The sequence below is a fragment of the Thamnophis elegans genome, chromosome 7 (assembly GCF_009769535.1).
Source record: "Thamnophis elegans isolate rThaEle1 chromosome 7, rThaEle1.pri, whole genome shotgun sequence".
NCBI lineage: Eukaryota > Metazoa > Chordata > Lepidosauria > Squamata > Colubridae > Thamnophis > Thamnophis elegans.
Genome location: NC_045547.1, coordinates 8,371,001 through 8,397,076, shown reverse-complemented (window position 1 = coordinate 8,397,076; position 26,076 = coordinate 8,371,001). Strand labels below are relative to the sequence as shown.

The following is a 26,076-nucleotide window of genomic DNA, read 5'->3' as shown; positions in this document are numbered from 1 at the left end:
GTGATTTCAGGGCCAGAGTTGCAACATTTTGCGATGGCTGGAAATGCTTTAGGGCTACAAAGCACTGTTAAACAGCAGCCGAATCAAGGAACTACCAAGAACACTCCCATCAACAATGGGAGGGCAAGCCGCTTGTATATAAACTGAGCAAATCTCACTCCCTTCTAGCCCTGATGATATTACCTAGTTGGGCAATGAAATGTCTGCAAGAAAACAATCAGCTTTGGGGAGCATCAGGGACCACTCAGTCTAATTTTTTCCAGTTCAACCTTCTTCAGAATATGACATATTTAGTTGCTTGCTTGGAGAATAAATGTTGCATACATGGAATTGAGGGCTACGTATTTCTTTTGGCCCCGCAGCTCTTTTTTTGTACTGGATCATGGCCTTTGTCACCAAAACTATCAAGCTGGTCAGATATTGCCAAGACGAGATCTATTTTGGTCAGCTGCGTTTCTGCATCACTGGGACAATGGTGGTGCTTTATGGGTTGCTAATGGCTGTGGAGATCAACGTGATACGTGTTCGGGTAAGAACATCTCAAGGTGTGTTGTTCCTCAATATCATGCGTTGTTCCTCAACCAGAGGTGGGCTACTGCCAGTTCGCACCAGTTCGCGCAAACCGATAGTTAAGAGTCTGCACAGTTCAATGAACCGCCAAATCCCATCACTGGCTGGCCCCACTCCTGCTTGTTTTCCGGCCTCTTTTCAGGGTGGTTTTTTGGCTGTTTGAGCTATTTTTCAGGCCTGAAAATGGCCCCAAACTGGCTTGAAAATGGCTTAAAAAACGGTCTGAAAATGGCTTGAAAAAATGCCCTGAAAACGACCCCCAAAACAGCCAAAAATGGCCAAAAAAGGGCCAAAAATGGGCAGGGGCGTGGCCAGCCTGTGGTGGGATTAGCCCCAACCAGCTGAATCCTACCACTGTCTTTGAGACGAGTGGACCAGGGGGCAGGGCTGGATGTGATGAGTGATGTCACCCACCCAGTCACATGACCACCAGCCACGCCTAACCATCCAGAAAATTGGTTGTTAAGTTATTCAAGTCCCACCACTGTCCTCAACAAATCACTGGCAAATGGGGATGGTTAATCCATCCCTTCCCTACTAGCATGCTTTATATGTGTTTTGGCTATATGCCCAGTACTGGCTGGGAATTTTGCATTTTGAACTCTAGAGAATGCCTGCTTGACGATGGTGGATTTAGCCTTTGCTAAAAGCCAAGTGTTCTGTTTTTCAGATTTGGAGGCATTCATCTTTTTTTTTAATTAAAAAAACTAACTCAAAGAGAATAATTAATGGTGCATTGTACAGGATATCACAAACACACGTTTACTAGTTCCTTAGTATTTATTTTGGATCTTCGGCTACAATCTGAATCTCCCGCTCACATGCTTACATGAGCTTTTAAACCAGAAATAAGGCATTTGCCATGGACTAGGGCAGTGTTTCCCAAACTTGGCAACTTGAAGATGTCCGGACTTCAACTCCCAGAATTCCCCAGTCAGCATTCGCTGGCTGGGGAATTCTGGGAGTTGAAGTCCGGACATCTTCAAGTTGCCAAGTTTGGGAAACACTGGGCTAGGGTTTTTAAAGAAAAATATTATATTGATTCAGGTGCCAGAATACCTTGGTCGTCTTTGAGTGCTGAGTCCCTTTCTTTCAGCGGATGTGGGTGCCATGTTGATTTATTTATATTTATTCATTTTTATCACACTATTTTAATAGCAATAGCAATAGGAGTTAGACTTATATACCGCTTCATAGGGCTTTCTGCCCTCTCTAAGCGGTTTACAGAGTCGGCATATTGCCCCCAACAACAATCCGGGTCCTCATTTTACCCACCTCGGAAGGATGGAAGGCTGAGTCAACCTTGAGCCGGTGAGATTTGAACAGCCGAACTGCAGAACTGCAGTCAGCTGAAATAGCCTGCAGTGCTGCATTTAACCACTGCGCCACATCAAAGGAGCAAACATAACTAATACTCCCTCCTATACAATAACCTTGTGAAATGGGTTGAGCTAAGAGAGCCCAAAGCTGGTTTTTATGCCAAAGGAGGATCTAGAACTCACAGTCTCTTGGACTAGAACTCACAATCTCCTGGTGATTGGCTTGAAGTCACCCAGCCAGCTTTCATGCCTAAGGTGAGGCTAGAACTTATAGTCTCTTGGACTAGAACTCACAGTCTCCTGATGATTGGCCTGAAGTCACCCAGCTTTAGGCTTTCATGCCTAAAGTGAGATTAGAACTCACAGTCCCCTGGTGATTGACCCAAAGTCACCCAGCCAGCTTTCATGCCTAAGGTGAGGCTAGAACTTACAGCCTCTTGGACTAGAACTCACAGTCTCCTGGTGATCGGCCTGAAGTCACCCAGATGGCTGTCATGCCTAGTGTGGAACTAGAACTCACAGTCTCCTAGCCTGGTGCCTTCATCATTAGTTCAAACAGTCTCTAGAGCAGTGTTTCTCAACCTTGGCAACTTGAAGATGTCTGGACTTCAAGTCCCAGAATTCCCCAGCCAGAGAATGCTGGCTGGGGAATTCTGGGACTTGAAGTCCAGACATCTTCAAGTTGCCAAGGTTGAGAAACACTGCTCTAGAGTCTAGACCACATGCTGTTTTCTTTCAAGTAGCAACGTATCTTTTCATCGCAAACTAATTCTCAACACAGCCTGTTCTCTACGCCTTATCCCCAGAAATATGTATTTTTCTCAAGTCCTCAAAAAGTAAAGCCGCCCGAAGACCTCCAGGATCTGGGTGTGAGATTTCTTCAGCCCTTTGTCAACTTGCTGTCCAAGGCAACGTATTGGTGGATGAATCCCCTGATCATATCAGCTCACAAAAAACCCATCGACCTGAAAGCAATAGGCAAGCTGCCCATTGCCATGAGGGCACTCACTAACTATGTCTGCTTGAAAGATGCCTACGAGGAGCAAAAGGTAATTCCTTGAACAGTTCCTTAATAATGATTAAGTTATTAAAATTATTTTCAAAAATGTTAATTAAAATTTAGATAGATAGATAGATAGATAGATAGATAGATAGATAGATAGATAGATAGATAGATAGATGATAGATGATAGATGATAGATGATAGATGATAGATGATAGATGATAGATGATTGATAGATGATAGATGATAGATGATAGATGATAGATGATAGATGATAGATGATAGATGATAGATGATAGATGATAGATGATAGATGATAGATGATAGATGATAGATGATAGATAGAGATAGATAGATAGATAGATAGAGATAGATAGATAGATAGATAGATAGATAGATAGATGATAGATGATAGATGATAGATGATAGATGATAGATGATAGATGATAGATGATAGATGATAGATGATAGATGATAGATGATAGATAGATAGATAGATAGATGATAGATAGATAGATGATAGATGATAGATGATAGATGATAGATGATAGATGATAGATGATAGATGATAGATGAGAGATAGAGATAGATAGATAGATAGATAGATAGATAGATAGATAGATAGATAGATTGATAGATGATAGATGATAGATGATAGATGATAGATGATAGATGATAGATGATAGATGATAGATGATAGATGATAGATGATTGATGATAGATAGATAGAGATATAGATAGATAGATGATAGATGATAGATGATAGATAGATAGAGATAGATAGATGATAGATGATAGATGATAGATGATAGATGACAGATGATAGATAGATAGAGATAGAGATAGATGATAGATGATAGATGATAGATGATAGATAGATGATAGATAGATAGATAGATAGATAGATAGATAGATAGATAGAGATAGATAGATAAATGATAGATGATAGATGATAGATGATAGATGATAGATGATAGATGATAGATAGATGATAGATGATAGATGATAGATGATAGATGATAGATGATAGATGATAGATGATAGATGATAGATAGATAGAGATAGATAGATAGATGATAGATGATAGATGATAGATGATAGATGATAGATGATAGATGATAGATGATAGATGATAGATGATAGATGATAGATGATAGATGATAGATGATAGATGATAGATGATAGATGATAGATAGAGATAGAGATAGATAGATATAGAGATAGATAGATGATAGATGATAGATGATAGATGATAGATGATAGATGATAGATGATAGATGATAGATGATAGATGATAGATGATAGATGATAGATGATAGATGATAGATAGAGATAGAGATAGATGATAGATAGATGATAGATGATAGATGATAGATGATAGATGATAGATGATAGATGATAGATGATAGATGATAGATGATAGATAGATAGATGATAGATAGATAGATAGCGATAGAGATAGATAGATAGATAGATAGATAGATAGATAGATAGATAGATGATAGATAGATAGATAGATAGATAGATAGATAGAGATAGAGATAGAGATAGAGATTGATAGATGATAGATAGATAGATAGATAGATAGATAGATAGATAGATAGATAGATAGATGATAGATGATAGAAAGATAGATAGATATTGTAAATAACCTCTGTTACATGTAGGGCTCTAAAGCTGATAACTAGCCCCTTGAATTTCACCTGAAAACCAGCTAGGACACAATACTGGTCAAGTAGCAGTGTGGTGTGGCTCAGATAAGGACAGAGCTCCCCAAACTGTACATTCTCTGCCAGTTGTAAATTCTGGATTGTCTTCATGGGCAGCCCCCAAAGAGAGTGCAAGACGTTTGCTTATAATTAGTTGTTTTTCTGGCTAGCAAATTACTTTTAAAAGAAAAGTTTTGCATTTACTTATTGGTTGTAATTATTAGGGGGGGGAGGGACATGATGGCTCAGTAGTTGAAAGATGTTGAGCTTGTCAGCTGGAAGGTTTGAGACCCAAGAACTGTGTGACGGAGGGAGCTCCCGTTCACCGAGCAGTTCGAAAGCATGCAAGTGCGAGTAGATAAATAGGTACCACTTTGATAGGAAGGGGAACAGCATTCTTCGTACCTCGGCGTACAGGGAAAACTTTTTAATTATTTTATTTTAGTTGTTGATCATCACGATTGATTAATCATGGTTCAATCATTATTTATTAATTCCTTTTTTTTCCTCTTCTTTTCAGAAAAAAGTAGCTAACCATCCAAACCGTACTCCTTCCATCTGGTTAGCGATGTATCGGGCGTTTGGCCGCCCCATTCTCCTTAGCAGCACCTTCCGCTATTTAGCAGATCTTCTGGGATTTGCTGGACCGCTTTGCATTTCTGGCATCATTGACAGTTTTCCTACCGATCCGGGCAATTCTACAAGCAACAATGCCGCCAGTGTAAGTTAACCATTCCAGCAGGCATAATGGGCTAGACTATTTATTTGTGTACTTGCCTCTTAACCAACATTTGTTTCTCTTGTCCCGGGTCTGCATATTGTTCTGACGCAGGCTTCCTTAGAAAGCAAGAAGCACAGTCTTGGTCCCGACAAAACCTCTCTTATTGACCAGATTGTGAATTCCTTTTATTCACAGTCAGCAAGGAAACAGTCTTTCCAAGGAATGTTTATCCACATGCACCTTATCTCGTTTAGAGCGCTGCCAGATAACTAGCTTCAGTGGTGGGTTTCAAAAATTGTTCGAACCTACTCTGTGGGTGTGGCTTCCTTTGTGGGAGTGGCTTGCCACCCATGTGACCAGATGGGAGTGGCTTGCCGCCCATGTGACCGGATATGAAGATGCCGACGACACTTGTCAGAACCATCTTAAATTACCTCACACACAGCACTGGCATGCATAAGAATAGGATGTAAACTTGTTTTTTAAAAGGCATCTTTGGTTTGCGTTAAAACAACTTCAACACACGCAATGTTCTGATTGCACCACAAACGCAGTAGTCAGCCTTACCTTTCACAGAGGCACTGAGTTTTATAAATATGAGCATGATAGTGTAGAATAATCATATCCAAGGACCAGTGGTGGGTTTCAAAAAAATTTGGAACCTCTTCTGTAGGTGTGGCTGCTTTCCAGGTCCACTGGTGGAACCTCTTCTAACTGGTTTGACGAACTGGTTCTACCGAATAGGTGCGAACTGGTAGGACCCACCTCTGACTAGCTTCCAAAAACAGGGCAAAGCAAAACTTAGCACAGATTCTCTTATAATCACAAACAGCTTTCTGGACTGAATAATTTTTTTTCCATGCAAAAGCCCACTCCCTGTTCGTTTCTCGTCTGTTTTCTCTGGGAGGGGTCAATCACCTCCAAGTGTGGCTTTACTCTTAAGTCAACCCTGCTTTCTTAGTTGTTCTTGTCTTCTGGCAGCTCTTCGCATACACACACTGGGAACAGGCTCCAGCTGTTCTTCTGCCTCACTTCTGTCTAACTCCCTCTTTGCCTCTGACGCAACCCCTCGTCTGAGCTTTTCTCAACGCCCAGGACTGCCCATCTTCCTCCCCGACTTCCTCACTGTCCAACTCTGCTGCCAGCTCTGCTGGCCACCGGCGGGCCACAACACGCATCTATTTTTTCACCCTGGGAAAAATCTGGGATTACGGATGCAGGAATTGGGTATATCTAATCTGGTGAAAAGAAGGACCGGGGAGACATGATAGCAATGTTCCAATATTTCAGGGCCTGCCACAAGAAGAGGGGGTCATTTTATTTTCTAAGGCATCAAATGGCAGAAGAAGCAATGGATGGAAACTAAACAAGGAGAGACCCAGCCTAGAACTAAGGAGGAATTTCCTGACAGTGAGAACAATTAATCAGTGGAACAACTTGCCTCCAGAATATGTAGGTGCTCCAACACAGGAGGTTTTTAAGAAGAGATTGAGCAGCCAATAGGATAGGGTTTCCTGCCCGAGCAGAGGATTGGACTAGAAGACCTCCAAGGCCTCTTCTATTTCGTTACTTAAATTTAGAATAAACCTTCCTCAATTGAATAGGGTAGTGAAGAGACTAGTATACAATTGCTCTGTTAATTGATTCATATTCCTTATGTAGGTCAGGTGTATCCAACCTTGGCCACTTTAAGATTTGGGGACTTCAACTCCCAGAATTTTCTTCTCTGGTAACATTGTACTACTAACCAGAGCATACAAAACCTTTGCTAGACCAATTCTCAAATACAGCTCATCTCTCTAGAACCTGCACTGCGTATCGGACATTAATACAATTGAGCGAGTCCAGAGATATTTCACGAGAGGAGTCCTCCACTCCTCTGCTCGCAACAGAATCCCTAAACGCCACCAGGCTTGAAATTTTGGGGTTCGACAACCTAGAACTACACCACCTTCAGTCTGACCTAAGCGTAGTACATAAAATTATCCCCTACAATGTTCTACCTGTCAATGACTACTTCAGCTTCAATCAAAACAATACACGAACACACAAGAGATACACACTTAAGGTAAATCATATCAAACTTGACTGCAGAAAATACGACTTCAGCAACAGAGTGGTCGATGCCTGGAATGCGTTACCTGACTCTATGGTTTCTTCCCCAACCCCCCAAAACTTTAACCTTAGACTCTCTACTGTTGATCTCACCCCATTCCTAAGAGGTCTGTAAGGAGCGTGCATAAGCGCACCAACCAGAGATGGGTTCCTATTGGTTCGTCCTGGTTCAGCCGAACCGGTAGCAATTTGGCAGCCTGGGAACTGACAGCGACCCAGGCTGCCACACCCCCAAACCAATTCTCATGCCATCTTGATTTTCAGTTCTGTGCATGCGCAGAACAATGTTCATTGCAGAAGTGTGATTTTTTCCCCCTTTGAAACATTTTGCACATGCACCGACTTTTTTTAGGTACAAATGCGAGCACGCATGCATAACATTTTCTGTGTGCCGAACTTGCAGTAATGCCAGCAACAACCCACCCCTGGCACCAATGTGCCTGCCGTCCCTGTCCTAACAACCCCATTTAGAGGTGGCGCAGTGGTTAGAGTGCAGTACTGCAGGCCACTTCAGCTGACTGTTATCTGCAGTTCAGCGGTTCAAATCTCACCGGCTCAAGGTTGACTCAGCCTTCCATCCTTCCGAGGTGGGTGAAATGAGGACCCAGATTGTGGGGGCATTTGCTGACTCTGTAAACTGCTTAGAGAGGGCTGAAAGCCCTATGAGGCGGTATATAAGTCTAACTGCTATTGCTATTGCTATTTATTCGTATCCATTTCATGTATTCATAATCTTGTTTGTACTTATATCTATTATCTTACACACACTTGACAAAACAAATAAATAAAATAAAAGTAAAATGGAATCAATAAAATTCCCCAACCAGCCAACTCTGGGAGTTGGAGCCCACAAGTCTTAAAGTTTCTAAGGTTGGATACCGTTGAGTTCTGGATCCCGTTGCAACCAGTATGGTGCAACGGGGCCGGGCGCCCACCACATGCACGCGAGCAGCACATGTGCAGAGCGCGTGTGCGTACTTACTGCCCACAATGCTCCATGACACTCCAGCTGCTCAGTGGAGCGTCGTGCAGGCACTGTATGCTCCATGTGCGTGCACGGAAGCCCCGATCAGCTCAAATACCGCTAAGTAGGATGGGTGGGCAGGTGGACCCTCCGGAGCACTGTACCAGAACAGTACCTGGTTCTCCCAGTAGACACCGTTACACCTGTACCAACATGTACCAGTCTTATCTGGTAGATAGAGCCGAGGTAGATAGAGCCGAGGTGGCGCAGTGGTTAGGGTACAGTACTGAAGGCCACTACAGCTGACTGTTATCTGCAGTTCAGCGGTTCTAATCTCACCGGCTCAAGGTTGACTCAGCCTTCCATCCTTCCGAGGTGGGTGAAATGAGGACCCAGACTGTGGGGGCGATATGCTGATATGCTAACTCTGTAAACCGCTTAGAGAGGGCTGAAAGCCCTATGAAGCGGTATATAAGTCTAACTGCTATTATCCCACCACTGCCGTTAATGTAGGTGATGGTCATAATTGTTCCTTTCATGATTGGAGAATGCTTTCAAAGCTTTCTGAAGCTGCTTCTTTCTCTTCTCTCCAAAGACCTATACAGGGCCATTCCTCACCTCAAGAGATTTCCTCAAAGACAATTATGTCCTGGCTGTCCTCCTGTTCCTGGCGCTTATCCTTCAAAGGACATTTCTCCAGGCTTCCTATTATGTTACCATAGAAACTGGCATCAACCTACGAGGAGCTTTACTGGTGAATAGTGGCTTAATTTCATCCCCTTGTAGGATTTTAACTCTATGCACCTTTACTTAATTCACTTGTTCTTAAGAAAGACAAGGTAAAGTAGGATAAAAGACCGATAAAGCTATTTACATCAGGGATATGCAATTTTCCAAAAGGCTTTCCAAAAGACTCATTTTGGCCTTTGACTGGCATCTCAGATGCTGCGGTGACGAAACAATGGAATGGAAAAGCTAGGATGAAAAATAATTGAACTTACTTGATTGATATTTCAGTATAGTTAAAATGAAATATAGTTCATATGTTAAATATAGTTCATATAGATGTAGATGTAGATATAGATATAGATATAAGATAGATAGATAGATAGATGGATAGATGGATAGATGGATAGATAGATAGATAGATAGATAGATAGATAGATGATAGATGATAGATGATAGATGATAGATGATAGATGATAGATGATAGATGATAGATGATAGATGATAGATGATAGATGATAGATGATAGATGATAGATGATAGATGATAGATGATAGATGATAGATGATAGATGATAGATAGGTGATAGGTGATAGGTGATAGGTGATAGATGATAGATAGATATAGATGATAATGATAGATAGATAGATAGAAGATAGATAGATAGATAGATAGATAGATAGATAGATAGATGATAGATAGTTAGATATAGATATAGATATAGATATAGATATAGATATAGATATAGATATAGATATAGATATAGATATAGATATAGATATAGATATAGATATAGATATAGATATAGATATAGATATAGATATAGATATATAGATATATAGATAGATATAGAGATAGAGATAGAGATAGAGATAGAGATAGAGATAGAGATAGAGATAGAGATAGATTAGATATAGATATAGATATAGATATAGATATAGATAGAGATAGAGATAGAGATAGAGAGAAATAGAGATAGAGAGAGATAGAGATAGAGATAGATAGATATAGAGATAGAGATAGAGATAGAGATAGAGATAGAGATAGAGATAGATAGAGATAGAGATAGAGATAGAGATAGATAGAGATAGAGATAGAGATAGAGATAGAGATAGATAGAGATAGAGATAGAGATAGAGATAGATAGAGATAGAGATAGAGATAGAGATAGAGATAGAGATAGATATAGATGATATAGATATAGACATAGACATAGACATAGATAGATATAGATACACACACACACACATACACACAAACAGAAACACACACACACACACATGCAGGTCTTGACGTATTCGGGTCTTTTCCCGTGTAAGATTGTAACCTCCTGTGGGGGGGTGGCTGCATTGTAATATCCTGAGCCTTTGCCAAGAAAACCGACACCGGACCCAGAACAGCACAGGATGCAACCACCAATCACCCTCACCAGACTCAAACCCAAACCCATCCCATAGACCAAATGCACCACCATCCAGAAGCCAAATCACGCGGCATCACCAACTGCTGCACCCCTCTCCGACCCCTACACAAAGCAAACTGACACACGCCATGAATACATGGCCAGACCGCAAACTCGGAGCCAAACCAAAGCCCGGGATGTTACACCACAGCCATCTGCTCAGGACATTACTTCACAGAACTCAGGAGGTTACAACGCAAAGGCTCAGGATGTTACAACACAGCCAACCCCCCCAGGAGGTTGCAGCACAGGGCTCAGGATATCACTACAATAGAGCTCAGGATGTCATCACACAGCCCATTACCCAGGTCGTTACAACACAAAAGAACAATAGGCACACAGCCAGTACCTCAGCCACCCAGGATGTTACAAAACAGCTGACTAATCTGCAAACATCAACTCCATCAACTAATCAAGATGTTACAACACAGCCAACCAATCCACTTACAGCAAAAAAGCCAGCACTCCACACACACAGACCAATATTTATAGAAAGACGACAGCTCCGATCACGCTTTGCTCGCACAAGCATGAAGCCGAAGGCACCAGCCTGAAGATGGGAAGTGGGACCTCGTTGAAACATTGCCAAGATACTCTCAATCTTACACAGGAAAAGATCCAAATACGCCAAGACCTGCATACCTGTACCCATGAAAATCTACGAAAACAAATACACACACACACACACACACACACACACACACAAATGTGTGTGTGTGTGTATGTTCCAGCATAACTCTGGAATGCCTTGCACAATTTCAACCAAACTTGGTACACAGATGACTTACCCTCTGGAGAAAAATACCTGGGGGGGGGAGTCACCTTTAATACCCCTCGGGATGTGTGTTCTGTTAAGATACAGCCTTTGTGCCATAAAATGGCTTCTACTGTGCAGCGCAGTGGAGTTGCCATGGTAACGGCTTCACAGTACTCCACGGGGGTTCCCTCTGGTAAGGGGGAAAATCCAACATTAGAAATTATGTTTGGTCCTTACATTTCCCCCTATAAATAAATACCTAGGCAACGCCGGGTTATTGGCTAGTAGTCTAATAAATAAATTTAATTAATTGTAAGACACATTGAGTACGAACACTCTAGTGTTGATGAAACACAACAAAAGTAGAGATGGAATTGGTTATTTATCTAGCTCTGTGATATACCGTGATACATGACAGGAGTGGTGATAGAACTGGTTATTTTCATGTCAACCCATACATTCCGATTGGTTGTGTGAATGATGCTCCCTAGATTGGTGAGTAGATAAGCCCCATAATTTTTGGCCTGCATGATCTTCTGGGAACAAGGGTCCCAACGCATGGTTCTAAAATTGTAAGCTGGAAGTGCAGCCCACGCGATCGTCCCCTAACATTGTGTGGAGCTTGTACTGGTTGTGATTTCCGATGCGGAGATTCCTAATATTCACTGGTGTTTTTCTTGCTTCTTTTCCTAGGCAATGATCTATAACAAAATCCTGAGGCTTTCCACATCTAATTTGTCCATGGGAGAGATGACATTAGGACAGATCAATAACCTGGTTGCCATAGAAACAAACCAACTTATGTGGTTCTTGTTCCTGTGTCCCAACTTGTGGGCTATGCCCGTTCAGGTAGAGCATCGAAGTAAGGGTCAATTTTTTGGAAAAAGCAACAGATTTCATTTTGATTGAGTGTTTTGGAGAGAGAATATATGATTGAAATGGAAGGATTCCCATTCCTTAAAAAGTGTCCCATCCTCACTGATATAGCAATAGCAATAACACTTAAACTTATATACCGCTTCATAGTGCTTTCCATCCTCTCTAAACAGTTTACAGAGTCAGCACCTTGCCCCCAACAATCCGGGTTCTCATTTTACCGACCTCGGAAGGATGGAAGGCTGAGTCAACTTTGAAGCCTAGTCAGATTTGAACTGCCAAACTGCTGGCAGTTGGTGATCAGCAGAAGTAGCCCTGCAGTACTGCACTCTAACCACAGCGCCACCGCGACTCATGATACGATGGAGAACAGCGAGTTCATTTTTACCTCAGATAGTATGGAAGAAACCAGTGTTTTAAAATCTCGGCAACTTGAAGAGGTCTGGACTTCAACTCTCAGAATTCCCCAACCAGCTAGTATGCTGGGAGTTGAAAATCCTCACATCTTAAATTTGCCAAAGTTGAGGAACACAGGCATAAGCTACAAATTACACTAACTTGCAATGTACACTGAGGTTAGGGTATTCAAGTCCCATAATCCTCAATGAACAAACTTTGTTATATGGTTGAAGCTTGCACAATAATACTTACCAGGGTGATGTCATTGGCAACTATAACATGTGTAGTCCCGTGACCCGTCAAAACCGCGCTCGACTAAACCGTGGCCCGATTAAACCGCGTCGCTGACATCATCAACAGGGCGACAACAGCCAGCGTGGAGAAAGAAGGGCGCTTTAAATAGCGCTTTGAAAGCAAGCCGATTCAACTTAAGGTAAGGGTTAGGTTTAGGGTTAGCTTTAGGGTTAGGTTTAGGGTTAGGTTAAGGGTTAGGGTTAGGTTTAGGGTTAGGTTAAGGGTTATGGTTAGGTTTAGGGTTAGGTTAAGGGTTAGGATTAGGTTTAGGGTTAGGTTAAGGGTTAGGTTTAGGGTTAGGTTTAGGATTAGGGTTAGGGAGGTTAGGTTAGGTGTAGGGGTTAATTTAGGTTTAGGGGTTTACAGCATGCTTCTGTCTCCGCCCTGTTGTCGCCCTGTTTGATGACGTCAGCGACGCAGTTTAGTCGGGCGCGTTTAGTCGAGCGCGGTTTTGTGGGTGAACCGTGTAGTCCTGTTATATAGTTGTGTGTATCAAGTCACAAGTGATTAATAACTGTGTTTCGATCCAAATCCTGAAGCGATTAATATAATATACCCTCTCGTTGGTAAAATATACGGCTTGTTGAGATATCATCTAACGATATTCTCCTTATTTAAACCGTGGTTTAAGATTGACAGAATTCTAAAAACTTTAATGGAATCGGGGAGATGGGAAGAGCAGATGGCACACTAGCTTTGGTATTCAGTGTTGATTTCTGTATAAACTGAAATAAATCAGATTTTGTCCTAATTAATGCAGTCCTCAGCTTATGACTGTAATGAAGCCCATCCATTATGGTTGTAAGTTGCAACAGTCATAAAGTGGGTTACCCACATAGCTGACCATTTGTCTGTGAGCTCGGGATTTCAACTCCTGCCTTCAAGGCATTAAAAATGATAAATAGCAATAGCACTTAACTTATATGTTGCTTCATAGTGCTTTTACAGCCATTCTAAGACAGTAGCACTTAAACTTATATACCCCTTCACAGAGCTTTACAGCCCGCTCTAAGCGGTTTACAATTCAGCCTATCGTCCCCAACAATCTGGGTTATCCTTTGACCAACCTCAGAAAGATGGAAGGCTGAGTTCAACCTTGAGGCAATCAGGATCGAACTGCGGCAGCCGGCAGTCAGCAGACGTAGCCTGCAGTATTCATTCTAACTACTGTGCCACCACAACAGTTTTACAAATGTCAGCTTATTGCTCCCAACAATCTGAGTCATCATTTGATCAACCTCGGAAGGATGGGAAGCTGAGTCAACCTTGACCCAGCCAGGATCGAAATCCTGGCAGTGGAATGCTGCATTCTAACCACTTGCGCCACCCAGTGGTTAGAATAAAGCTTCCCTTGCATTGGATTCATCTCGAGATGATTTACTACACATGCACATCTAGGTAAAGTATTTGGGCTATCACACCAGGAGAGAATTCCCATCTGAAAGATGCAGATGCTGCAACTCAGGGATGGGTTTCAGGTGGTTCGCGGCGGTCCCCGCGAACCGGTTGGTTGGCGAACCCGGAAGTAAGTAACTTCCGGGAACGCCGAAGGGTCCACCCGCCCGCCCGCGTTTCTTACCCGGTTTGACGAGTTCTGCCGCTTCCACGCATGCGCAGGACGCATACAGCGCCTGCGCGATCCTCCAGGAGCAGCTGGAGCATCGCACAGACGCTAGTACGCATGTGTGCACTGCGCGCGTGCACGAGGACACCGCCGGCCTTGTTCCAACCGAACCGGTTGGAACGGGGCGAGAAACCCACCCCTGACATGTAGGTAAAGTATTTGGGGTATCACACCAGGAGAGAATTCCCATCTGAAAGATGCAGATGCTGCAAATGTTGGAGGCACCATAGTCCATTCAACAGTTGAGGGTACCGTACACTTTTCTTGCCCATGTGCTTTATGTTGTAACCTTCATATGATTTGCCCAGCTCTAATACCCAAACATTTGTTGATTTTTAAAACTGTAAGCCATGCCTAAACATGGTAGGTTTTTCAAAGTCTATAAGAGCGTCTCTCCACGTTTTTAATAGTTCCAACATCTGGAGCTGTTTCTACATCTCCAGTCAAAAATCGGTGCAGTTACGTGCAAATGAATAGTGTTTTCTTCCCCGCCCCTCTTTTAAACAAAGATGTTTTTTAGTTTTGCATATTTAAAATTCTTTTGTAAACAGAGTGCTGTCCGTTTCCCCCACTTTAACATTTCACATATACATAATTCATTTTACATTATATTTCCATTTCCCATTTTAGCCGTATTTTCTTCCCATATTTCCCCAACTTAAAAAAAAATTATATACCTAAAGCATTTCATTTCTATCTCTTTAGAAATAACCAAATTTATCATTTCCTTTCCATCTAGTGTTCTGTAAGTAACATATATCTTCAAACTCAGTAGTGCATATAATCAACATTTACTTAATAATTTGCACAGGTAATAATGTTAGTATAGTTCAATCACTTCTTTATTAGCTATATATACCATTACCATGATTAACGTATTTCATTTTATTTTACTAATCCCCTGTTCCTAGTTTCTTCCCCTACCTCTTTTTCTTCTTTTTATATGTATTATTTCGTTTCTTCTGGATCTTTTCTCTCACTTTTCGATAGATTTTTGGGATAACCCTCCCCAGGATTTTTCTTTTTCGCTTCCCACTATTTCTCTCTTTATTTTTGGCTAATTTCTTTTTTTGGATTCCATTCATGGAATGAAATGGAAATTAAATGAAAATAAAAACCAGTTAGACAATACAATTGAGATTTACAGAGGCATAGAAAGAGCAGAGAGGAAAAAAGGAAAATGGAAATCCAAATGAATAATGTTTTCTAAGTCCTTCTCCTTTCTCCCATTTTTTTTTGTAGATTATTATGGGAGTGATCCTGCTCTACTATTTACTCGGAAAGAGTGCGGGTGGTAGGGGCGGCTGTGATTTTACTGTTGGCACCCGTCCAATATTTCATTGCAACCAAGTTGGCCGAGGCCCAAAAAGTACTCTTGTAAGTTGTTCTTGTTTCATTCTATTGGGTTTTAATATGAGCTGTCAAAAGTTGTTCTTCTTGAACCAGAGCACATGTGTCACGGAAATTGTCTTAGTGAAAGAAATGTCCTTCTGGGTTCGGCTCCAAGTGGGGAAAAGACACTGGAGACATGGAGGCTGCTTGGAAATATGGGTTTATTGTTGGACAGGACCACATGGCTTGAGCCCTGAACAGAAAAGGTGATCATATGCTTCAATGTTGGTGGAGAAGACGAGAGAGGGCCGAGGGAGGGGCTTGCTAGGCTTTTTATAACCTGTTCAGTCCCACCTCTCTGTTTCCTGTTCCTGTGTAAGAAATGTATTCTAATTGGTTGTCAGACTCCCATGGGGCCATGCAGGGGCAACTCTCTAGGCTGTGCTTTGAATCCAGGTTAGATTGAGTTCTCAGATGCCACGTGGCGAGTTGGGTAAAGGGCCAATATTATCATGCTTTAATCCATCCCCCCCCCGGAGCTGAAGTGGAGAAGTCTTTATTATGTAAAGTGGACTAGCTTGGCCTCTTAATGGCCCATTGACAAAGTGGGGATGGGCAGGAAGCTACAGGAAGCTATTCTTTCTTTTAAAACATGTTTCTTTCTTTTCACATCCAGAGAAATATTCTGCCTTTTCAATATTTCCTAGGATATTTCATTTTTCTGGGAGAGGGCTGGGTGAGAACTTCCTACATCTCAAAACCAAGATATTGTCCAATTTAAACCGATGCATGTGGCAAAGAATGACAGAGTTGGAAGGGACCTTTAGAGGTCTTCTAGTCCAACTCCCTGCTCAAGCAGGAAACTCTATACCATTTCAGACAAATGGTTTTCTAATCTCTTCTTAAAAGCTTCCAGAGATTAAGAGATTAAGGAGAGGCATAGAATCAAAATCACGTGAAGTATTAGCACCACTGTATAAAGCCTTGGTAAGGCCACACCTGGAATACTGCATCCAGTTTTGGTCACCACATTACAAAAAAGATGTTGAGACTTTGGAAAAACTGCAAAGAAGAGCAACTAAGACAATTAAAAGCCTGGAGACAAAAACATATGAAGATTTCATAAACATTATAATTAATAGATGGTTACAAATGTGATGGTTGGTTGTATGATATTTATAATGTTTGATATTATTAACTAATTATAGATAAAACCACAGAGCATTTAATTAAATAATGGAAAATGTTTAATAAGGATATGTGAAGAATATGGTGAATAGCTTTTGAGAATAATAATTAGAGCTATTGTGTGTATAAGATTATTATTTGTACTTAAAAGAGATTATACCCAGATAGTACAGCCATTGCGGATATGAAAATTTTATATATAATAAAGAAAATTGTATAATGAAAAGAATTTTAATTAAAAACATATGAAGATTTGTTGGCTTAGACTTCCTGTCACTTCCAGTCAGTGTGATCATAGTAGCTGAGGATGATGGTAATTGTAGTTTAACACGTGAGAGATATCAGACTGAGGAAGGCAGATCTTAGCGACATAAAGACTGTTTATAAAATTCTGTCATTGATTCCAGTAGTTCCCCCCACCCCCTTAAAATGACATTAGTGCCATTTTAGCTTTCTACATCTCTTTCCTTTTATGGAACAAGGAATATTCTACAGAGAGGCTGAAGAAGACCAACGAAATCTTAAAGGGCATCAAACTCTTAAAGTTATACGCCTGGGAGCAGGTGTTCTGTCAAAATGTGGAAGAGACACGGATGAAGAATTAACGAGTCTCAAAACCTTTGCTCTGTATACGTCTCTTTCCAGTAAGTAGCTGTTGACATTGTATGGCTGGCCGTTGGTCTGCCTTATTTAATTTCTTTATTTGATATTAACCGTTAACCCAAAGAGTAACAGAGGAAGGTTCATAAATTTAGTATCCTGGTTTGTTTGTTTGTTTTTAAAGAAAACAAAGAGAAAATTAACTCATGTTTTGTCACAGAAAGGTAAGAATTCAGTCTACAGCAATACTGAGTACAACAGAGCAGAGGTGGGTTTCTGCTGGTTCGGCCCTGATCAGGCGAACCGGTAGCAGCAGTAGCAGAATTGTAGAATTGGTTGCGTGCACACGAACTGATAGTAAAAAAAAAATGGAAACCCACCACTGCAACAGAGAGCCAATCTGGTCTAGTGGTTAAGGCACCAGGCTAGAAACCAAGGGACTGTGAGTTCTAGTCTTGCTGTAGGAATGAAAACCGGCTGGATGACTTTTGGCCAGTCACCAGGAGATTGTGAGTTCTAGTCCTACCTTAAGCATGAAAGCCAATTGGGTGACTTTGGGCCAATCACCAGGAAACTGTGTTTTCTAGTCCTGCCTTAAACTTGAAGGGCAGGACTGGGTTAGTGGCTTTGGGCCAATCCAACTCACCTCACAGGAGTTGTTGGGGGGTGGGTTTGAATACAAGAGGCTATTTTGGCTGAGGCACTCTGGGAGTTGAAGTCCCTAAGTCATAAAGTTGCCCAGTTTGGAGACCCTCAGTTTAGTTTCTGAATTTGATGCTCCAATCTTAGCTAATTCTGGCAGTTCGGCTGTTCAAATCTCACCGGCTCAGGGTGACTCAGCCTTCCATCCTTCCGAGGTGGGTGAAATGAGGACCCGGATTGTTGTTGGGGGCAATATGCTGACTCTGTAATCTGCTTAGAGAGGGCTGAAAGCCCTATGAAGCGGTATATAAGTCTAACTGCTATTGCTATTGCTATTGCTAATGTTGTCCTGGGCTGCATCAACAGAGGGATAACATCAAGATCATACCATTTTATACTACAGTAGTGAGGCCACACTTAGAATACTGCGTACAGTTCTGGTCACACAGCAAATACTGTCTGTTTCCAAACAGTTCTCAACTCTCTCACACGCTGACAGGATGCTAGCCAGATGAATACCATGGATACTGGTAGGCCAGAGGCAGAATTTTTCACCAAGATACAAAATAGATGTCGAAAACCTTAGAATGGGTGCAGAGAAGACCAACAAAGACGATGAAGGATCTGGAGGCTAAGTTGTATGATGAACAGTTGCAGGAACTAGGAATGTCTACCTTATGTCTACCTTAAACATTTGACCAGACTGGTATAAGGTCTTCTGCCTTGAGGACAGGGTTCCACTAGAACAAACTCATGTGTCACGTCATCACGTGACGTATCACAACTTTTCCCCCCTTCGCTAAAATGAGGGTGGGCATGGCCAGCACACATGCACCTGGCCCACGGGCTGCGGGTTTGACACCCCTAGACTAGAAGACCTCCAAAACTTCCTTCCAGCCCTATGAGTCAGTGGTGGGTTATGGCCAGTACGCCCCGTATGGGTGTACCAGTGCCTGCTGGGAGCACCAGGTACCGTTCCGGTACGGTGCTCCGGAGGGGCCCGCCCGCCCGCCATTCTTACTTATATTTGACCCAACTGGGCCATTTGTGCATGTGCACAGAGCATACGGCGCCCGCCGAGCAGCTGGCATGTCATGGGTGGTGGGTGTGCAGGCGCGCACAGCGCTTGTGCACATGGTGGATGCCCAGCCCCATCACACCGTACCGGTTGTGATGAGATCTGGAACCCACCACTACTATGAGTCTATATTTTGTAACCAAAAAGGAACTGTAGTCTAGGGTAGGGCTCTCAAACTCCCAGCCCATGGGCTGGATGTGTCATGTGCTGGCTATGCCCTGCCCATTTCAGTGAAAGGGAAAAAAGTCCCTGTTAGGAATATAATCTAACGGTTGGGTTGGCAATATATAAATCATGTAACAATGCTATACCTGTTTCCTTAAATCATACGTAAAATGTGATTGGTTGCTGTTTTCCCCAATCGGCCATAAGAGGGAGCCAGAACGACTGTTTAGCTCTCTGTTCGTTAGATCCTGGGCTGTTCTGATCTGAGTGTTTTTGGAAGCTGGCTGTTAGAAAGTGCCGTGAGCTATTGTAAGTTTGCAACTGCTAGCAAACTTTGAACTGTTGAACTGATTATATGATACTGGACTATGTTATTTGGATTATCCCTTAACTGAAAGACATTGATGACTGACTGTCTTATCCGTGTATGACTTGGACAGTTTGATGGACTCTGATACCTCTATTTCTCACGAAAGTAAAAGCCTATTTGAACTGCAGGGTTTCTGTATGCTGGTTTGTGTGTTCTCCAACACAACTCTCAACAACGCTTCTCTGAACGCACTCACTCTCCAACGGGAGCTAACCTAACAGTCCCAATACATCACTTGATGCCACCATGATAACATTAGTTTGAGACCCCTGGTCTAGGGGAACATGTGTGATACTGTTGTTTAGCCTTGTTTGGCTTCTCCTTGTTTACCAAATTCAGTTTCCTCTCCATTAGAGAGAAATCACATGCAATGAAAAAGTTACTGTATTTTTCGGAGTACAAGATGCAGTCTCCCGTTCCCCCCCCCCCGAAAAAAAAGATGGGTGAAAATTTGGCTGCATCTTATACACCAAATGTAGTCAAAATGCAAGACACGTAGGAGGTGATGGTCTGTGGCAATCCCTACAGCCTGGAACAGCTGATTAGGGGTATTCCGGGTATTATCCAGGCTGCAATAATGTGCTGAAGCTGACTTCTTCCCCATTCGCTGCAAGGACGTGTCAGAGTGTTGCAGCAGCAATCACATTCAGAAAGCACCCACAAGTAACTGATTCAGCAGGATTCAATAACTTCTCTTTATATATAACATAACACATAAAGTAAATATACATAACAAAAGCAGGTGGTAGTTCAGCAGAGGAGAGAAGTTTCACTTTCAGTTTTAGTTTCAGATATCAGCACCGCATGCAGCTTTAGTACAGAGCAAGCCACGCCCAGGCTCCTTGCTGTCTCCTTCCTTGTTGTTCACACAGCAAATACTGTCTGTTTCCAAACAGTTCTCAACTCTCTCACACGCTGACAGGATGCTAGCCAGATGAATACCATGGATACTGGTAGGCAGAGGCAGAATTTTTTTTTCTTATTTCCTCCCCAAAAACTAACGTGTGTCTTATACTCCCAAAAATACGGTATGTTTCCCGCATGTCTGTATTCATTTTTCAGCCTTGTGACACTTCCTGTCCCAGAATGAGTTTACAGTTAATATTTCCTTTGACTAAGGGGGGAAAAAGGGACCCCAATCCAAAACAAATGACCTTCTGACCTCTTTTTGCTTTTCTCATACCGTGAGATGCATGGCGACCGTCTCCAAAGAATTCCGAAGAGTTCCTTTTAAACTTTCTGACATGAGTTGGTTTACATTAGTAATTACTGAGGTCACATCTATGAAAGCAGGATAATGAGCTTGTTTTTAGTTTTAAGGAGCTCTCTGGGGCTTCAGCTAATACAACAACATAATTTCAAATAATTCCTTTTCTCACAGAGTTACATTTAAAATGTACAAGGTCTCCTGGAATAGGTTCTCCGATGCAATAAAATATACAAACTGTAATATTTCCAGTATGTTTTTGTTTGACGTGAATAGAATTCCTTTTCCCTGTTAAGGAGAAGTTCTGCATATTTTTTAAAAAAAAATTCTGGCAGAAAATAACGTTGAAACATGTGCTGTACAGATTCTGAAATATTTGGTATATCAAATGAATGGATGGTTTGTGTTTATTTTTGCAGTTGTTATGAATGCAGCTATACCTATTGCAGCTGTTCTCGCGGTAAGAAGGGTTTGGGGTGGGTGGTGGGTATCTGATGCATGGCAATATAAAATACGCTTGGGATCTTATTTTTTCCAACAATCCCTATTTCTGAGGTACAAATCTAGAAGTTTTGGTGTGCAAAGAGAGGAAATCTGAACTTAGCAAGGAGCCTGGTGAGGGTGGAAAATGGGCCTTTCAGAAGGGCAAAACACCCCTCCCCGCCGTGGTGCAGGAGGCTGGCCACGCCCACCCAGCAACCCGGACAGAGAACCCCTTGCTAAAAATTTTGAAGTCCATCCCTGCTAGTAACTGCAGAATTATGGATCCCACCACCTATGTAGAAATGTAAAGAAGAAACATCAAGTGGTCTTTGAATTGAGTTTAAAACTCCATGCTTCTTTGAAAAACAACATTTGCCTCTACTCCAGTGGTGGGATTCAGCCGGTTCGCACCTATTCGGGAGAAACCGGTTGTTAACTTTCTAAGCAGTTCGGAGAACTGGTTGTTGGAAGAATCTCCTTTTGATTTTTTTCCCCACTTTCAAGGCTCATCCTGTAAGGAAGGCAGAAAGAAAACGTTCTGGTGTTTCTAGCCTAATCTTTATTGCCCTGTTACAGAAACTGCCTCTCCGGTTAACCCTTATTGTAACAGCCAACACTAAGCGCCCATCGACGTGAGTGCCATTGAATTGGCCACACCCACCCAGTCACATGACCACTGTGCCCCACCTACCCAGCTGGTCATTAGGACAGAGAAGCGGTTTGTTAAATTACTTGAATCCCACCACTGCTCTACTCATATCCTGTTTTCTTGATGTACCAGACCTTTGGTGACCTACACATATGCCGAAGATGCCCAGCTGACTACAGCCCAGGCTTTTGCGTCTCTCTCGCTGTTCCACATCTGGTCACAACCCTTGTTCCTGCTGTCCACCGTTGTTAGATTTGCAGTGAAGGGCCATCGTAAGGTAGGTGATTGAATGCTTTAAAACAGGGTGATTACAATAACTATCAAACTCTGATGAAGTAATTTGGAACTCGGTCCAATGGGAGAACCTCGCCATCATGTCTTTTTCCAAATACAGGTAAAATTCACTTACAACAGTTCATTTAGTGACCGTTTGAAGTTACAACTGCACTGAAAAGAAGTGACTTAAGACCATTTTCACAGTCAAAACCATTGTGGCATTCCCATGCTCACATGATTGATATTCTAAGGCTTGACAACTGTCTCACAATATTTATACGACTGTTGTGGTGTCCCAGGTCATGCAATCCACCTTTTGTGACCTTCTGACAAGCAAAGTCAATGGAGAAGCCAGAGTCACGTAACAACCATATTATTAATTTAACAACTGCAATGATTCAGTTAACAAATAACTCAGAGATTGTTGCAGAGAAATCAAACCCAGAAAGCACACACAGATAACTGATTCAGCTGGGTTCATTAACTTCTTTATATACATAAGAATAGATGAATAAATGTACAATACCAACGGATGGTTCTTCCAAGTAAAGACAAGGTAGGAGAGTTACAGGCAAACACAAGTAGTTGGTTTCATTTCAGCAGACAAGCCCAGACTGCTAGTTTACTTTTCATAGCAGCAGACTGCTTAATTCTTTAGTTTCTGTTTCAATTCTCTGCACAGACTCAGATCTGTTGATGCTCCCATTGGCTGACTTAGTTGCTATGCCTATTCATTGGCTGACCTTGTTCCCCTGTCTCTCCCAGTCATGAACATTTTAACAAAATGTGACAAGAAGAGTCATAAAATGGGACAAAACTCACATTTCTCACTTAAACACATAGGGTTTGGGCTCAGTTGTGGTCTGGGCAAACTGGGAGCAACCCACCTCTGCTACCCCCCCCTGCTCTACTGTCCCCATTGATATGTACTCATTTTACGTGGCCATGTAATACTTATTTATATCCATCTATTTGTACCAATCTCATGCTACAATGTTCCATGTCTATACTAATACCTGTTACCTTGTACATGTTGACAAATAAATACGTAAAATAATAAATAAAAAATGACAAGCAGAAGTAAATAAATAAGCATCATTTATTTGATCCCAAATTACATTCTGTTAAACACCTTTTATGCAGTATTTTTTTCCATAACCTCTGTTTATGCATCAAGCTCATATCTTGAATATTTACGAACATTCATAAGATATGGGAATTGTACGAGAATAAATGATGCTATTCAGTCTATTTGTCTGTCCAAATTGTGGCTTGTCCAATAAACCTGATTTGTTCAGCAAATGTTCCTTATCGCTTCGAAAGCTTTTTAGATGATTAATTCTTCTTGGAGCCATTTTCAACATTATGAACAAATTCCCGAGCTTTGGCAGAACAAAACACAGCCGTGAAAGTTTTGATGTGTCATATTAAATGATTTGCATATAAGTTGTCAGAGCCTGGCTAATTTATTTTTTCTGCTTGAACTTAGAAACTTAGCTCCATTCTTTGTTCAATTTTGATTTTTAGTTCTTCACCCAAATGATCTCTGCATGAGAGAACATTCTGGGGAAAAAAATATGGAAGCTGGGGAAAAAAAAGTATAACAAAGTGATAAAAGACCCAAACCTTATTATTATTATTTTTCCAAATCTCTCAAAATCAGTTGGGTGGGAATGAGCAAAGGACACCACAAGTCAAAAGCTTCTTTTTAATTCTAACATGATATTTTGTTCTTCCTTCCAAATAGTCCAAAATAAAATAAAATAAATCTTAATGTTGTATAAGGATCAAGATTCCTTGCTGTGTGTGTACTATATTTAGCATCCCGTAATTCCCAAAACAGCACGCTCATTGCATTGTGGGTAATTCAGATGAAGAGGTTCGGTGTTTGCCAAGAAAAATGTAACTTTTTCAAGATAAATTTTCTCTGTTTTGCCCTTAACAGTCATAATAATTGCAAGAGGATAATAATGCTTTGGCGCTTCATTTCCTTCTATGTCAACCTGGTTATCATCATTAACTTAGTTTACAGAATGAAGTTCTCTGTACCAAGACGAGTAATTAAATCTATATATATTCTCACCAAACTGTCACAAGGGTACTTTTTCCAAAAGGCAACAGGACTTTCTTAGTTTTTTTTTTCCTTGAAAACATTTTGCTTCTCATCCAAGAAGCTTCAGTTTTTCAGAGAAGTTCTTTTGCGAGAACTGAAGAAGCTTTTTAGATGAGAAGCGAAATATTTTCAAGGACCCCCCCACCCCCCAAAAAAGTCCAATTGCCTTTTGAAAAAGCACCTTTAGGAAAACCATGACCTGGATGATTGAGAGTCTCCATAGACCATTTTTCCAAACTGTTCCATATCGTTTGGTGCAGTTGTCTTATTTCTCTAATTTACTAGTAAAGTGTTTTATTCAAATGTCTGCCCTTGGGACAAAGTAAAATCCCTGTTTTTCCAACGAGCCCAAGGTCAGGGTGATTTGGGAACCCACAGGAGCAATGCAAATTCTTTGTTTCTTTTTTGCATTCCTGAAATGCTGTATTTGTAACTGTCTTTTTTTTTTAATGCTTGGTTTTCTACAAATCGTTTTCAAAAGATTCGAAAGAGTAAATCTCTGGCCCTAGGGAGTGACGCAGATTTGATTTCACATCATGATATTTGCCTTCATTCGTTTCAAACTTTTATACATCTTGGACCACTGGCAATTAAAGTAGTTGGGAAGCTTATAATTATCAGCATATCACAGTGATGGTGAACCTTTTTGTAAACGCGTGCCAAAATTGTGTGTGTTTGCCAGTGATGGGTTTCAAACATTGTTAGAACCTACTCTGTGGGTGTGGCCTCCTTTGTGGGAGTGGCTTGCCACCCATGTGACCGGATGGGAGTGGCTTGCTGCCCATGTGAACAGGTATGAAATTATGAATTAGTACTTAGGTCAGTCCAAGTAGCTATTCAGAAGTTAGTGGTTAGAAGCAATTGTAAAGCAAGATATGGAATTAAAACCAGAAATATTTTGTTGGCTATTTGAAAGGGAGTATAATATATATTTAATTTTACACATGTTAGCAGCTGCTGGAATTGTGTTTGCACAACAGTGGAAAAACAGAGATATGTAAATGAATAAATATTACAATGTGCAGGAATAAATAAATTGACAACTAAATCAAGAAGGCTTTGAATACTTTTTTCATGTGGGATTGGTTTTAGCAATTGCCAACTAACGGAAACAGAAATTAGAAATCCAAAGTATGAAAGAAAACACCAATTATGTAAGGAAAGGTCCCTAAAATGTATAAGGAAATATTACTACATCATTATTAATGCGTAGATAACTGCGGGACATTACACACCACCAGTGGTGGGTTTCAAAAAATTTTGGAACCTCTTCTGTAGGTGTGGCCTGCTTTCCGGGTCCACTGGTGGAACCTCTTCTAACCGGTTCGGTAGATTTGACGAACCGGTTCTACCGAATAGGTGTGAACTGGTAGGACCACACCTCTGGTGTGTGCGCACAATAGCATGCCCAGCACCCACAATGCAATGCACCCG

General features: G+C 41.4%; 1 protein-coding gene across 1 annotated transcript in view; it reads left to right on the top strand.

Moving 5' to 3' along the window:
• Positions 1–26,076, top strand: part of ABCC9 (ATP binding cassette subfamily C member 9) — a 103,257-nt gene that overhangs the window by 9,240 nt on the left and 67,941 nt on the right. The window contains 13 exon segments of the mRNA XM_032221116.1: positions 363–529; positions 2,696–2,938; positions 5,122–5,322; positions 8,997–9,155; positions 12,040–12,195; positions 15,782–15,829; positions 15,831–15,908; positions 15,986–15,994; positions 17,542–17,653; positions 17,656–17,703; positions 21,541–21,601; positions 22,386–22,519; positions 25,501–25,510. Of these exon segments, the coding sequence (XP_032077007.1) occupies positions 363–529; positions 2,696–2,938; positions 5,122–5,322; positions 8,997–9,155; positions 12,040–12,195; positions 15,782–15,829; positions 15,831–15,908; positions 15,986–15,994; positions 17,542–17,653; positions 17,656–17,703; positions 21,541–21,601; positions 22,386–22,519; positions 25,501–25,510 (1,426 nt within the window).